General features: G+C 42.2%; 1 protein-coding gene across 2 annotated transcripts in view; it reads left to right on the forward strand.

Annotated features, from left to right (window-relative positions):
• LOC132815734 (tensin-3-like) overlaps positions 1–9,087 on the forward strand; it is a 449,058-nt gene extending 439,971 nt beyond the window's left edge. For both annotated transcript variants that reach the window (XM_060824846.1, XM_060824847.1), the window contains 5 exons: positions 1,586–1,663; positions 3,408–3,576; positions 7,590–7,658; positions 7,769–7,795; positions 7,895–9,087. In XM_060824846.1, the coding sequence (XP_060680829.1) occupies positions 1,586–1,663; positions 3,408–3,576; positions 7,590–7,658; positions 7,769–7,795; positions 7,895–8,036 (485 nt within the window). In that variant the 3' untranslated portion in view covers positions 8,037–9,087. The remainder of the gene's footprint in view (positions 1–1,585; positions 1,664–3,407; positions 3,577–7,589; positions 7,659–7,768; positions 7,796–7,894) is intronic.
• Positions 9,088–13,945: the final 4,858 nt, after the last annotated feature.

Consider the following 13,945-nt stretch of genomic DNA (forward strand, 5'->3'; position numbering starts at 1 on the left):
AAGGTATTTTAGGTGTGAGGCCATGTTTCATGTCTGTTTGTATCTGTCAGACTGGTTTTATTTCCAAAATCAGAATTTATAAAATGCCACATTGACTGTCAACAGATTGTGTGCCATTTGAACAAAATAGAATGTATCTGCAAAAGCAAACTCACCCCATAGATGTTTATATGTGTTTGTGTTTGTGTGGATGGGAGAGAGAGAGAGACTATATGTGTATGAGAGCAGGTGTGTGTGTGTGTGCGCGCGCGCATGCTCTTGAGAGGGAATATGTGAGAGTGTGAAGTAGAGTGTGTGCGCAAGTGTGAGGGAGTACATGCCTGTGAGAGAGAGTGAGTGCATATGTGTGTGTATGAGAGAGGGTGTGTGTGTGTTTACGCACAAGAATGTGTGTTTGTACAGTGTGGTAAGGTCACTGGTAGTGTGACGTGAAGCCAAGGTTCCAGTTGAGGCCATCCTCATGGGTAACGGACATGGTTATTGACCTCTGTTCAACAACTCTGCATTGTTGAGTATCCCGAAGACCATCTTGGAGAATGTTTACCTGAAGATCAGAAGCTGAATGTCTTGAAAGCTGAAGTGTTCCCTGACTGGGAGGGAGCATTCCTGTCTGGTAATTGTTGCGCAGTGTTCCATTCATCATTGCCGTAGCATGATCTGCATGATCTCGTCAACGTGCCTTGCCTCGGGACACCTTGCCTGCAGCATATGAGATAGACAATGTTGGCCGAGCCACATGAGTACCTGCCGTGTACATGGTGGATGGTGTCCCCATGTGTGATGATAGTATCCATGTCAACTCTCTGACACATCTTGCAGTGTTCACCATGACAGGGTTGTGTGGTGTTGTGGTCGATGTTGTCCTGAAGGCTGGGGAGTTTGCTGTGAGCAATGGTCTCTTTAGGGTTTGGTGGTTGTTTAAAGGCGAGAAGTGGAGGTGTAAGGAAGATCTTGGTGAGGTACTTATCATCATTGACAATGTATTGCAGGCTGCAAATTATGCATTCCAACATTGACTACATTAGTGCAGCCAGTCCCAATCAAAAGTTGGATTAGCGCAACTCTTTTATACTGTGTTTTAGTACAGTGTTATCCAAAAGAATGAGACTATTGCTAATGCTACTGAAAGATACAATTTATTTTTAGGACTTGCTAAATTCTGCAGCCCAGTGTCTTGCATGTGGTGATGAAATGTTAACGGTATGTTTGTCCTTTCCAGTGGCCTGATTCCTACCTCTGCCTCTTAAAGCCCTGTCAAGTATGCCAGAAACTACTACCAAATAATACCCCCACTTTGGCAGCTTCCTTTGCGGTTCAAACAGATTTCCAGGATGTTGTAAAATGAGTCCTCTTTTTTAAAGTGTTTGTTAGTTTATATATAATTTGTTTTCTCATTATTAGTAATGAAGCTCTCTGAGTTGTTTTTCTGAAATGGTCTTCTCCTGAATCTGTCGGCCTTTCTCTGGGATTACATTTAGCTTTATTTTACAAAATCTCTCAGTTATTTCATTGGTGCAGAACAGCTTACTCAAGTAAGAGATCAGAATTGGAAATTCGAATATGTTTTTACATTTCTATTCAATAGATCCTTTAGAAGATGGAATGGATGCTTCCACCCAGGCTGCCACTAACTCTGCTGCAGAATTATTGAAGCAAGGAGCAGGTAAACACACTGTAATGCTGTTGTGGCAGGCCACTCCTGTGACTGACACATTTATGATTGTCTAATAACCTGCCTTGTAAAAACATCATTCATCTATTTCAGACCTTTTTTTGTAAGTTTACAAGATATCGGTCTGAATCTTCTATGAGGCCTCAGTCAGTGTAACTACTCTTGAGCTTCACAGAAGGTATTTCTCTCTGCGTGGCTCAGCGAGATTTCTTGCTGCGTCGCCCAAACCTGCCAAATTAGCTACCCAGCCTGCCCCTTCGGTGCCCCTCCAGCCTGGTGCTTACATCCTTTTACCACTCGTACTGGGAAGAACGCAACCCTGTCTGATTATCTCGAGATAGACTGTCATTCCTGGTGACTTGCCGTAGTTGAAAGATTGTGCACCTGCACTAACACTGGTATTCTGAAGCTGCTCTGATTAGTACCAGGCTAATCCTGAAAGATATCAGATGGGCAGGCACAGTCAGTGTGTCTAGGCCCTCAATACACAAATATCCTGACCATACCTCCAAGACCATTGGCTCCTGGGTATGGCAGGCTCCATTCCAACTGCAGAACCTGAGACTAGATGGAGATGTAGTGGGAGGAAAAGGGGAAAAGAAACACATTGAGAGCACACTGATGTTGTAGCTGACATTTCATTGTAAGTGAAGTCTGATGTTTGTTAAAACATGCTCACAAAGCAACTACATCTGTTTGCTCGTGTCTCTGTGTCTCTTGCACTGTGAGGTCAGATTTCAGTTGGTATGCATGATGTTCTGTGGAGCAGTGTCTACCTTGGAAGGCTGCTGCACTGTGTGGCCAGTGTGAGCAGCACATTTGGAAGAGACTCTGGGAGCATTGCTTGGGTTGGTTTGGCATCACAGGCCTCAGTGGCCAAAGGAGTCAGTGTTGGGTGGAATGGTCAGCAATATTTGGGGCTCTGTGGTGCATAGCACTCAGTGAGTAGTGGGTCGTGGTCTCCAGGAACTGAAAGCCCACTGGTTGTGTCCTCAACACTCAGCAGGTCTCTTGTGTAGTGTTGTTACCCCTTGCTGGGCCTCCCCTCACTTCCCTCACAGTAGAGGCACATACCCCACCCACTGTGCAGCTGAAGTTTCTAGGATAATCGAAGATGTCAGCAAATGGTCCTCAGGTAGTGATGTCCATGCTCCGCCTTTACATGTTGGTGAGGACCTGAACATGCAAATCCCCTTCCTGAAGCTGTGTCCATGACTGCCATTGGCACTGCACTCCATTAGGCCCCTGCCCAAACCGTATGTACATGTTGCCAAATCCACCCCCAGCCTCGATTGAGCTGACCATACTCAATTTGAGCATAATCTCTTGCCCTGTCACGTCCCACCACCATGAAAACCTCTGTGCCCAGTGACAATCTTGTCTCGACCCCTGGAACTTTGTTCCACCGGGTTGTTTCTGACATTGCGAAAAGCTTTGCTGACTTCTCATGCAGTTCTCCCACCATTACCCATGACAATCAGTTTTCTGTAAGACTCCAATCATCATATATTTTAGTAACATTGTCAAATATTTAACCCACTTTGTCTGTTATACTGGTCACTGGAAGTTTGCTTTCAGGTTGTCACTGTCTATACAATAGTAATCACAAACATTAAAATAATTAGCAACAGATTTTTGTGAGCAAAGAAATATTAGTTATTTGCGAAATAAGCTATAGGAAATAATCATGGTCTGAGAAGTGTAATTTGAAATGTTTTCCTTTTTTTTGTTTTAGCCTGTAATGTGTGGTATTTAAATTCTGTGGATATGGAGTCGCTGACAGGCCGTCAAGCAATCCAGAAAGCAACATCAGAAACGTTGGGGCAGACTCCTTCTCTAGCCTCCACTGTTGTGCATTTTAAAGTATCTGCCCAAGGCATTACTCTGACTGACAATCAAAGAAAGTAAGTATGTCCTGTACTTTACTGTTCCTGTGCAAGTCCAAGGTAAACTGAAACCTCATCTAACATTTTCATAATTTTGTCAAACCCTTTAGAGCCAAATAATGTAATTCTTTGTGGTAAATGTTCAAACATTTCAAGGGAAATCCATAGGGAAAATGGACACCATCGAAAGTCAAGAGAGGGTTTGGTGCAGTCAGTTGAGGCAGTGGATAAAAATTATCCTGTATATTAGAAAATTCCAACAAAAAAATTGAGGTACATGAAGCAATACTAAAGTAGCTGTTTAAACAGAAAGGTTTTCACAATTGAATGCTGAAGATAATGGAGTGGCACAGTGGTTAGCACTACTGCCTCGCAGCGCCAGGACGTTGGTTCATTTACACCTTCCAGTGACTGTGTGGAGTTTGCACATTCTCTCTGTGGGATGCTCCCGTTTCTTCCCACAGTCCAAAGATGTGTAGGATAGATGGATTGGCTGTGCTAAATGTAGCATTACAGGTTTGAAAGGTGCTGTTCAGGAGGCCTTGGTGAATTACTGCAATGCACATTGTACATGGTACACAGTATTATCACTGTGTGTCTGCGGTTTGGGTTTGATGTAAGTAAGCTGCTTTGTCCTAGATGGTGCCAAGCTTTGAGTATTTTTGAAGCTGTATTCATCCAGGCAAGTGGAGAGTATTCTAAAACACTCCTGACTTGTAGCTGGTGAACAGTCATTTGGGGAGGCAGATAGTGAGTTCCTAACACTATCTTAGGAACTGACACTAAGATTCCTTGCATCTGACTTGTTCTTGGAGTCATAATATTAACCTGGCTGATCCAGTTCTATTTCTGTTAATGCTAATCTCCCAAGGTTATTGTCACTGGGGGATTCAGTGATGGTGACACCATTCAATGCCAAGGGGCGATGTTTAAATTCTCTTTTGTTGAAGATGATCACGACCTGGCACTTATCTCGCGTAAATGATGCTAGCCGCAAACCTGACCACATATGCATATGGACTACTTCAGTGCCATCGAAAAAGACAAGGGCAGCAGTTACATGGGAGCACCGCCACGTGCAAATCATAGAGTCATAGAGATATACAGCACGGAACCACTCCATGTAACCAGATATTCTAACCTAATCTAGTCCCATTTGCCAGCACTTGGCCCGTATCCCTCTAAACCCTTCCTATTCATATACCCATCCAGATGCCATTTAAATGCTGTGATTGTACCAGCCTCCACCACTTTCTCTGGCAGCTTATTCCATATATGCCACCCTCTGTGTGAAAAAGTTGGCCTTAGGACCCTTTTAAGTGTTGCCCCTCTGACTCTAAACCTATGCCCTCTCATTCTGGACTCCCCCAGGGAAAAGACCTTGTCTATTTATCCTATCAATGCCCCTCATGATTTTATAAACCTATATAAAGCCACCCCTCAGCCTCCAACACACCAGGGAAAACCGCCCCAACCTATTCAGCCTTGTCGCCAAACACAAGTCATCAGATTTGGAATGGAATTGCCACCTTGTCATTGTTGGGTCAAAATCTTGAAACTCGACAACTAACAGTCAAAGCAAAGCAAGAGATCAGCACTGTGGATAAGTGCAGCTCAAGCCCTTCAGTGGTTCAACAAGGCAGCTCACCCCCTCCATCTGCAGAGCAGTTACTGATGGACACTGAATGCTAGCCCAGCCAATGATGCCTAATTACACACACAAGCTAGTTGTCTGTCACACTTCTGAAAAAGTTAGAGCAATGAAACAGGAGCAGCTCTAAAGAATCTCCCAGGTTGTTGTATTTCAGTTAAACATCTTTCTCCCAATCATATGCAGGATGATCCTTTACTGATACTAAGGCTGCATTTTCATGGAGTCTGGAGACCAGACTCTGCACTCCCAACCTTTGCAGGGATCATCCTAGTTTTCAGAAATGTTCATGGAGTTGGGCTAGTTTTTCAAGGATATAGGGTTCACTTCTGAACTGCCATGAGGAATTTTTTAAGTGTGAAGTTGGTCTCAGCCAAGCTAAGCTATTCCAATGTTGTTGTACATTATTGGCTGGGAGGCCAACTTCCACGTATGACTATTGAAACATCTCTGCAACCCTCACCCCCTGCACCCTCCATCCTTCACCCCCCACACCCTCCACCCTTCACCCCCCACACCCTCCATCCCTCAACCCCCACACCCTCCATAACATATTTGATTAGCTAAAGCTCTGATCTCTTTTGTCAGTTGCACAATGTTTATTTACAGAAGATATAGGATCCAAATACTTATAGTGTTTGCTTTCATGCTTTATTCAGACTGAATAATTGACCCTTTTATAGTAAAATAAGTTTTCTTCAAGAATGTGGAAAGTTATCAAGGGATACATTTTAAGAGAGTTTTTATCTCACATATTGTCACCATAGGGTTCATTGATTCTATACAGAGTGTATGATGGTGGATCTTGGCATGGAGGTATAAGTAGCTATGAGGATTAGTACACAGATATGAGGTGGTGTGGAGAGCATAGGGGATGAAGGCTTTGAGTGACCTATTGTTTTGTTATAAGTGGGACAAAGTCCCTCACCACTGAGATGACCATTTTAAACTGCCGTCTTCAAAATCCCACCAAAGTCAGGAAGGCCAAGTTGGGAATTGCCCTGACACCCACTACGTGTCTCAAAGATGAAAATCGAGCTCCGGGCCTATTCAGAGACACTGTATCAACTCTGGTCATGTAGTGGCACTGAGCATTGCACAGTACTGACTTTGTGCTTTACTTTTGGCAATTTGGTTTTCAGGCTAAATTGAGAGGAACAACTATTTTGGGAGGGTAATGAGTAGGAATTTGTAAATGTTAAACATGTAATTTTAAGGTAAATTAGAAGGAGTAGACTTTTTCTGGCAACAAGTCTGCAAAGATATTTTCTCATTGGTAACCGTTTGTTGAATTGAAAGTGTATTTTGAACACATTGGAATTAAAAGCAAATAATTCTCCTTCCCATTAGCTAAAATGGAAATATTACAAATTCTTCACTGAATAGAAAGAGGCAACAAATCTCATTCAGTTATTAGCTTGTGTTAAGTTATATTTCTCTGGTTGTCTCATTTCGTCTAGCATTTGCCCAGGTAATTATTTAGTTTAAGGCGTATGAGGGATCCATTTTGAACATAGCTCTGACTGACATTCCTGTATATCCCACAAAAGCCACATCACTCACTTTCCAATAAGTCACTGCTTAAGTTCAGACATTTTTCTTCAACACAGAGCAATAAGAGATGTGAGGGCTATTTAGGACCTCAAATCAGCAAGGATGTGACTGCTCTGAGAACTAACTCTATAAGCTCACATTTGTACTAAGTAACTCATTATCTTCAGCTCACAAAGGGCCATCATTTTGAAGATTAAAAATAACATTAACAATTCGAGCACCTCTGCTCAAATGTATAGGGGTGATAGGAACTCTGAGTGGGATTAGGCCATTCAGCCTCTTGATCATGCTATGTTAGTGTCTACATCATGGTTGTCTTCGACCTCAATCCCATTCTCCCTCACTGTCCTTAGATCACTTGATGTTTTTAACATCTAGAGATCTACCTGTCTCTGTCTTGAATATTGGGGAGCACATTTCTTTGTTTAAAAAAAAGTCTGAATTGACCTGCCCCTTATTTTAAAACTGTGTGCCGCCTGTTCCTAGCTCAGCACCAATGAAAACATCCTTCCTACATGTACTCTGTTTAGCACTCAAAGAATTCTGTGTTTTTCAATGAGATTACCACTCATTCTTCTAGACTCAAGAGAGTGTAGGTCAGTATCTCTGCAGGACAACCCCTCAGGAATCAGTCTGGTGAATTTTCAAAGGTAACTCAACATTGCAAATTGAGAGTAAAATGTTCGGATAAGTATTTCAAAATCATTCCATTACCTTTTGTACAATTATGTTTTTAAAGATGCAGGATTGATGATGTTTCAATATAATGGTACAAATAATCCTGTCCCATTATGTGTTATTAATCTAAACTTTTCTCTTTGTGTAGATTATTTTTCAGAAGACATTATGCTGTCAACACTGTGATTTTCTGTGCGTTGGACCCAGATGAAAGAAAGTATGTTTGTGGTTAACATAATCTATTTTCTGATGCAGTAAAGTATTTGGATTGTGACAGAAGTTGGAAATTCTAATGTGTATTTTCTTTTCTTCCCCTCCTGGCAAAAGATGGACAAAAGACAGCATCTCAGCAAAGTAAGCATTTGTAATCTGTAACGTTTTACAGAACAGTTTAAAGTTAACTTGACATTGCTGGTGTATAAAAACATGGACAATGTGCTTTTGTTTTGATAGAATCTTTGGTTTTGTGGCGAGGAAACAAGGAAGTGGCAGTGATAATGTCTGCCATCTGTTCGCCGAGCACGATCCGGAGCAGCCTGCCAGTGCAATTGTGAACTTTGTATCAAAGGTCATGATTGGATCGCAAAAGAAGTAAATCGATTCTGATGCTGCCAAACTCCACATTCAGGAGGTTATCCCCATTTTTAAACAAAATTCAAAAATCAGAAAACTGCAAGATGACAATAATTTGGAACAAAAGTCATGTTTGAAAGGCTTGTAAACGTTGAATGATGGTAAGAGCAGGTTTGATTTATTTTTAGAGAGGAGCAGGCATGTGAGTTTTAGAGAATAACTGGTCTTAGCTCAGACTGTCAGAACTCAGACTGTCTGGCTTCGGTGATTATTCATTATCATATGGTTGTATTTGTTGAGGTGAAGGGTCAATGCTTAGTTTTATTTTTTTACTGTCTTGAGCAGGGAGGAAATAAAGCAGTTTTAGAACTAGACCGATCAGGAAAAATAAACACTCGTAATTTATATTTATTTGACTCATTATCCTTAATAGATGGCAGCTAATCTGGTGATTGTATAATACAAATACATTTCGGTAAATGTGCTCGATCACAGTTTGGCTGTCAGTTTTGTATTACTAGGCATTCTTGGAGGTGCATGCCATTCTATACTGTGTGCAACACCTTGTTTATCATTCCAGCATCACTGGCAGTTTAGTACAAGTAGGATAGATATTCAGGTTTATGTAGAATTATTTTGTATCACTGCAATATTTTTTACAAGTGATTAAATCTACACAACTATATACAGTTGGGTATGAAATTCTTGCCAAAGACATACCATTTAACCAGCACTTTGAGCTACCGTGTAAACGTGAGTTCAGTGAATGAATTCCACCCTTTTCCTTCTATTCAACCTCTGTATCCTACCTATGTGTTGCTTCCAGTGTTAACTAATTGTGAAAATGCCAAACGTTAAGTATGGGTTTTCACTTTGACCAATAATTTGTGTTATCAAAATTATCATTTTATTCATGTCTGCTTTGGCTAATCTGTATTTTGTAGCATTCTTCTAAGCATTCTGTAAAAAAAAACTTGTACTCATTATGTAAATGAATTATGTTCTATAATTCTTTGTATAGTCCTTTTCCATTCTTTGAAACACAATCTATTAAAATTATACTAAGTACAATAGATTTTAGTTTCTGCTGTCACTCGTTCATGGTGTGAGCCACGTAAAATAAAGGAATTTATAATTAAACGGTTTAAAGCAATGGTTTAGATTTGAGTTCCATTTAAATTGTTTCTTCCACCACATGACATTGATTCCAGGATGACCAGGTAACTTAATGTGTTGACACTTCAGGTGATCTCTTAAATTTCATGCTAGTCTGACCCTTGAAATATTAAAATCCACATAGTCAACAGTAACACAGTCTTAATGTTTGTTTATAGTGCAACTTTATCTTCTCCTTCAGAGCAGCATTAAAACTGCAGAGTTAGGACGTGGCCCCAAAAAGTAGAAACTTCACTTTGCTTGGGTGTTGATAGCACACAGGGTGACATTGTACTGGAATATCAAGCTGCACTTAGAAATTGCCTAACCTCCACCAGCTGCCCTCAAACTGAGAACAGAGCTCTCTGTGAGCTGTTCATGGACTCAAACCCAAATTTGAATGACGCCTAATGCAGTTAAGATGCTTAAATTATTTCCTGAATGTGGAAATGACATGAAATGAATGACAAAAATGTTTTCTTTAGAAAGGCTATATTATGTTTATAGTCCTTTCTACACCTTCTAAGTGAAATTTCCACATCTATTAAATGGGTGAACATTTGCTAAATGTACCATGACTGACATTTTTGGGATAAGACAATTGGTCTCAGTACAGAGTGTGACACCTCCTCCCAGCAGCACTGCGCAGAGGCAGCTATGCCCACTATCTTCCAAGTGTGCAGTTACAGCTGACCTTCTGGCCAATATAGTAGCCGACTGTGAAAACTACAATATGAATACAACATTAAATTTGTTTGTTCCAGAGGTATTACTGCATAAGAAATGCACATAATGGTGTATGGTCATTCAGCCAATCTTTACCTGTCCACATATCACCCAATTGTGTGACTTCAACCTTCTGAATACTGCTTATAATCAGAAACAATGTTATCCAAGTAAGATTATGAACCATACTTAACAGGAATTTTAAATATGTTCTCAGCCAAGTCAGTAATTTTGAAATAAAAATTTGAACTCCCAGGCCTTAATTCAAAGAATTTCTGCACAAGCTTTCATGTTTTAGACAAAAAACACTTCACGGGTAAAAGGGTTAAACAAAGCATCCACTGATTGACACCAAGGACTGAATTTTACCCAAAAATCAGCTGAGTATTTTGGGGATTTTGCTAGCGGTTTCTCTCCACGAGTTCCAGTGAGTTAAACCTTGCAGTTTTATGGTGCTCGAGGTGAGCAGCAAAATACCATGCTTGTATGTTCACTGATGATGCAAGTACTCATCAATGCTGGAAGCTTCTAGGAAGTACGCCGGGTAAAATGCTGCCAGCCAGGAATAGTCCTTAATTGTATACATAGTGGAAGAGAAATGAAAAATACGTTTCTAAGGACACAGGGATGGCACAGCAGATACTTCATTGGAAATAGAATCTCCTGTTTGCCTCTTTGCACCATCATCTATCTGAACGACTGTTATACTACCAAATTGAGTCCTGTCTGAGTGGTTGCTCCTGACCCTTCTGTACTCGATCATTACTGAAGGTGATGCTCCTTCTTGTCAAGAGTTTCACCTTTCTCTGTGCAAGTTTGTGACCCCTTTCCCACATTATCAGCTTCCAACACCGATCACATCCTTTTTTCCTTGTTTTGCTTGTGCAGAACACCACATGCAGTTATAAAGTTTGAGTTATAGGAGTGATTAGACAGGCTGGGACTATTTTTTTTCCCTGGGGCATAGGAGACTGAGGAGTAACCTTATAGAGGCCTATAAAATGGCAGAGGAGTTCAAAACTAGAGAGCATAGATTTAAGGTGAGAAAGGAGAGATACAAATGGGTCCAGAGAGGCAACTCTTTCACACAGAGAGTGGTGTGTGTCTGGAATGGTTGCCAGAGGTAGTGGTGAAAGCAAGTACAATTTTGTTATTTAAGAAACATTTAGACAGATACTTCGATGGGATAGGCATGGAGGGATATGGACCAAATGTACGTAAATGGGACTAGTTTTAAATTGTGAAAACAGGGCAGCATAGGTAATTTGGGCTAAAGAGCCTGTTTCCATGCTGTAGACCTCACTGTCATGCAAAGATTATACAGTACACTCTGTGTGCAGTGAAATGTAAATTGCCCGCCCCACAGTAATCCAAACATTAGAACCTTGTCTTTAAGAGGCCTATCATCTCTTGAGTGCAAGAGTGGGCTGCATTGAATCAATCAGGAAGTCACGGTTGCAGGCAGTGCCTCTTGTCTCCCAGAAGCTGTCCTTCTCAGGCACCTTTTGAAATGTAGGAGGAACCTGTGAGCTGTCAAGGACAGAGGCATCATGGCAGCTTTCAGAGTATTTAGTGCAAACCTCTAAGATATGCACAAATGGCATGTAAATGCAAGTGTTTTCCATTGATGAAGTCCATATATCACTCTTAACATGATGTGTGTACAGTTATCACACCTAGTGCCCAGTTGAAGACATCTGTGAAGGCCTACTGCCCAGGCTGCAGCACTGCCCTTGACATAGGAAACAACACGGAGCAACATAGTCTGCACAGATTGCATCAATAACAATCTTGATATGTTTGTGGTTTGAAAGATACCTCACCGATTTCCAGAGGAACCTTGAAAATTACCAGTTGCTTAAAAGCTTAGCATTGCTGTAAGCTTGTTGGCCATTGGGATCTGATGACTACCCATCCCTTCAGATCATGGTCTAGTCCAGCAAATGACACAGGTCTGTGACTGTGCCAGGACATCCTGTGTTGGTGATGATGCTGCATTGTGCTCACCTGCAGGAAATGGTAATACAGACATTAAAAGTCTGGGCCTCTTTTACCATCTTGCATCCTGAGGAGACTTGATGTCAAGGCTGTTTGACAGCCCCTGGAGGTTGCTGCTGGCCCTGTTCAATTTCCCTGCACCTTCATTGCACTGCTGTCAAAATTCTGGTTCCAGTTAACCTGTGGGGAAATCACTGAAACAAAGCAGCTCCTTAGTAATCAGCAGTCAGCATTCATGTCACACACAAAGAACATAGTACTTGATACAGTGCAACATGGGGTTCTCAGACAGAACCATGGATTGTTTCTACACAAACCTTGGACCTTCTGACTTATACAGCATATGCCATGTCATGTAAGGCACCTAGATCCACAAATGCAGCAGGTCTGTGAGAATACTGCAGGATATAGACACTGTTGTAACTGTTAGGCAGAGTGCACACACCTCTAGGAAGGGCTATGAGTGATCACAGATCACCTGAACATGAATCAAATGGATGAAGTCTGCAGCTTTGGGATACAGACCTCCCAGTGCCATATATATACAATCGATTGCCCCTTGCTCCCCAAGCAGCGCAGCTATATTCCCGGACGTTACTGCCTGAGCTGCAGTTTGCCATGGGGAATGAAACGAAACTGTGCATAGGTGGCAGCAGGCAACGTCCTGACGGATTTGTGGGTGCCCGACAGAGATCCCACACAGATCACCCAGCAATCCTTGGATGAGACAGTCACATCAAAATTCAGAACAGCTGTCACCTTTGCAGCCACTGGGAAGGGACGGCATTGCATTCCTGATGCCCTCAGGTTCTGCTCCAGTATCGGGCATGGTTCCATCAGAGTGACTTGGCACAAATGGAAACTGCACTGACACTACACTTCACTCATCCCCAGGAAATGGAGTCGAGGCCTCCTGCGCACACCACACATCCTGAGCTGGGTGCTTCTTGTCCTGTGTGCAGGCCCTGATCCTTCGGCCTCCACCTCTGCCTTCTGAGCTAGACAGCTATGGGACCAACTTGCGACGAGTGCCAAGGCACAGGACTCTTGGTGGAAATGAGCTACATTAGAGACACAAGGAGCAAAAGGGCTTCTTAGTTGCTGGAGTGGTGTAACTGTGGATGAGGCTTGAGTACCCTTCTCCAGTCAGACATGCTGCACCCTGATAATGAGGCTCCTGTCTCCATCATCCATCACATCCAGCTGCACTAAGTGTAACAAGTTGGTGACAGTGCTGTGCTGTCTGAGTGATCACTCAATGTCATTGAGAAAGGGGTAACTGCAGTGTGCCAATACCCTTCCTACCCCAGACCCACATCAGCTGTTCAACATCTCACTGCATTCGGGACAGACCCCATTGTCACATTTACACAGCAGATGATGAAGCAATGGTATACGGCTTCGACAGGACCCTTGGAAGTTGAGTGACCTTTTGTTACATAATTACTGCTAATCTAGACATCACTGACATGACCAACTTCAATTTACAATCACCAATGGCATGTGGCAAACTGCCTTTGACCAGTATCTGACCCTAAGCACTATCACTGTAACTGCGTGGAAAATGGGCAATGAAATAATTGTAAATTAGATGCAGTTAGGGCATGCAAATAGTTGATTTTTGTATTTGTCACTTCAATGTCCTAATATGGAGCAAACATGTATTTTGTTCTTTGATCATCAAAGTTGGCACTCAGGATGTGCACCCTGCATGTGGAAAATGGAAAGTGATGGGTGGAATGGAGCTCGGAGTGGGCACCACCAGCACTGGGCTCCACCTGGCTGCCAGATACTCCTCTCAAGGGCCTATACCCATGGGGGAGTGTATTGAGATGGGTAGAAAGCTGGTTGGCAGCGAGGAAACAAAGAGTAGGAATTAATGGGTCCTTTTCAAATTGTCAGGCAGTAAGTAGTTGGGGGGGCACAGGGATGGGTGCTGGGATCTCAGCTATTCACAAGGTATGTTAATGATTTGGATGAGGGAACAAAATGTAACATCTCAAAGTTTGCAGATGATGCCAAGTTGGGTGGAAGGGTGAGCTGTGATAAGGA

This window comes from Hemiscyllium ocellatum, chromosome 5 (genome assembly GCF_020745735.1).
Source record: "Hemiscyllium ocellatum isolate sHemOce1 chromosome 5, sHemOce1.pat.X.cur, whole genome shotgun sequence".
NCBI classification, from domain to species: Eukaryota; Metazoa; Chordata; class Chondrichthyes; order Orectolobiformes; family Hemiscylliidae; genus Hemiscyllium; species Hemiscyllium ocellatum.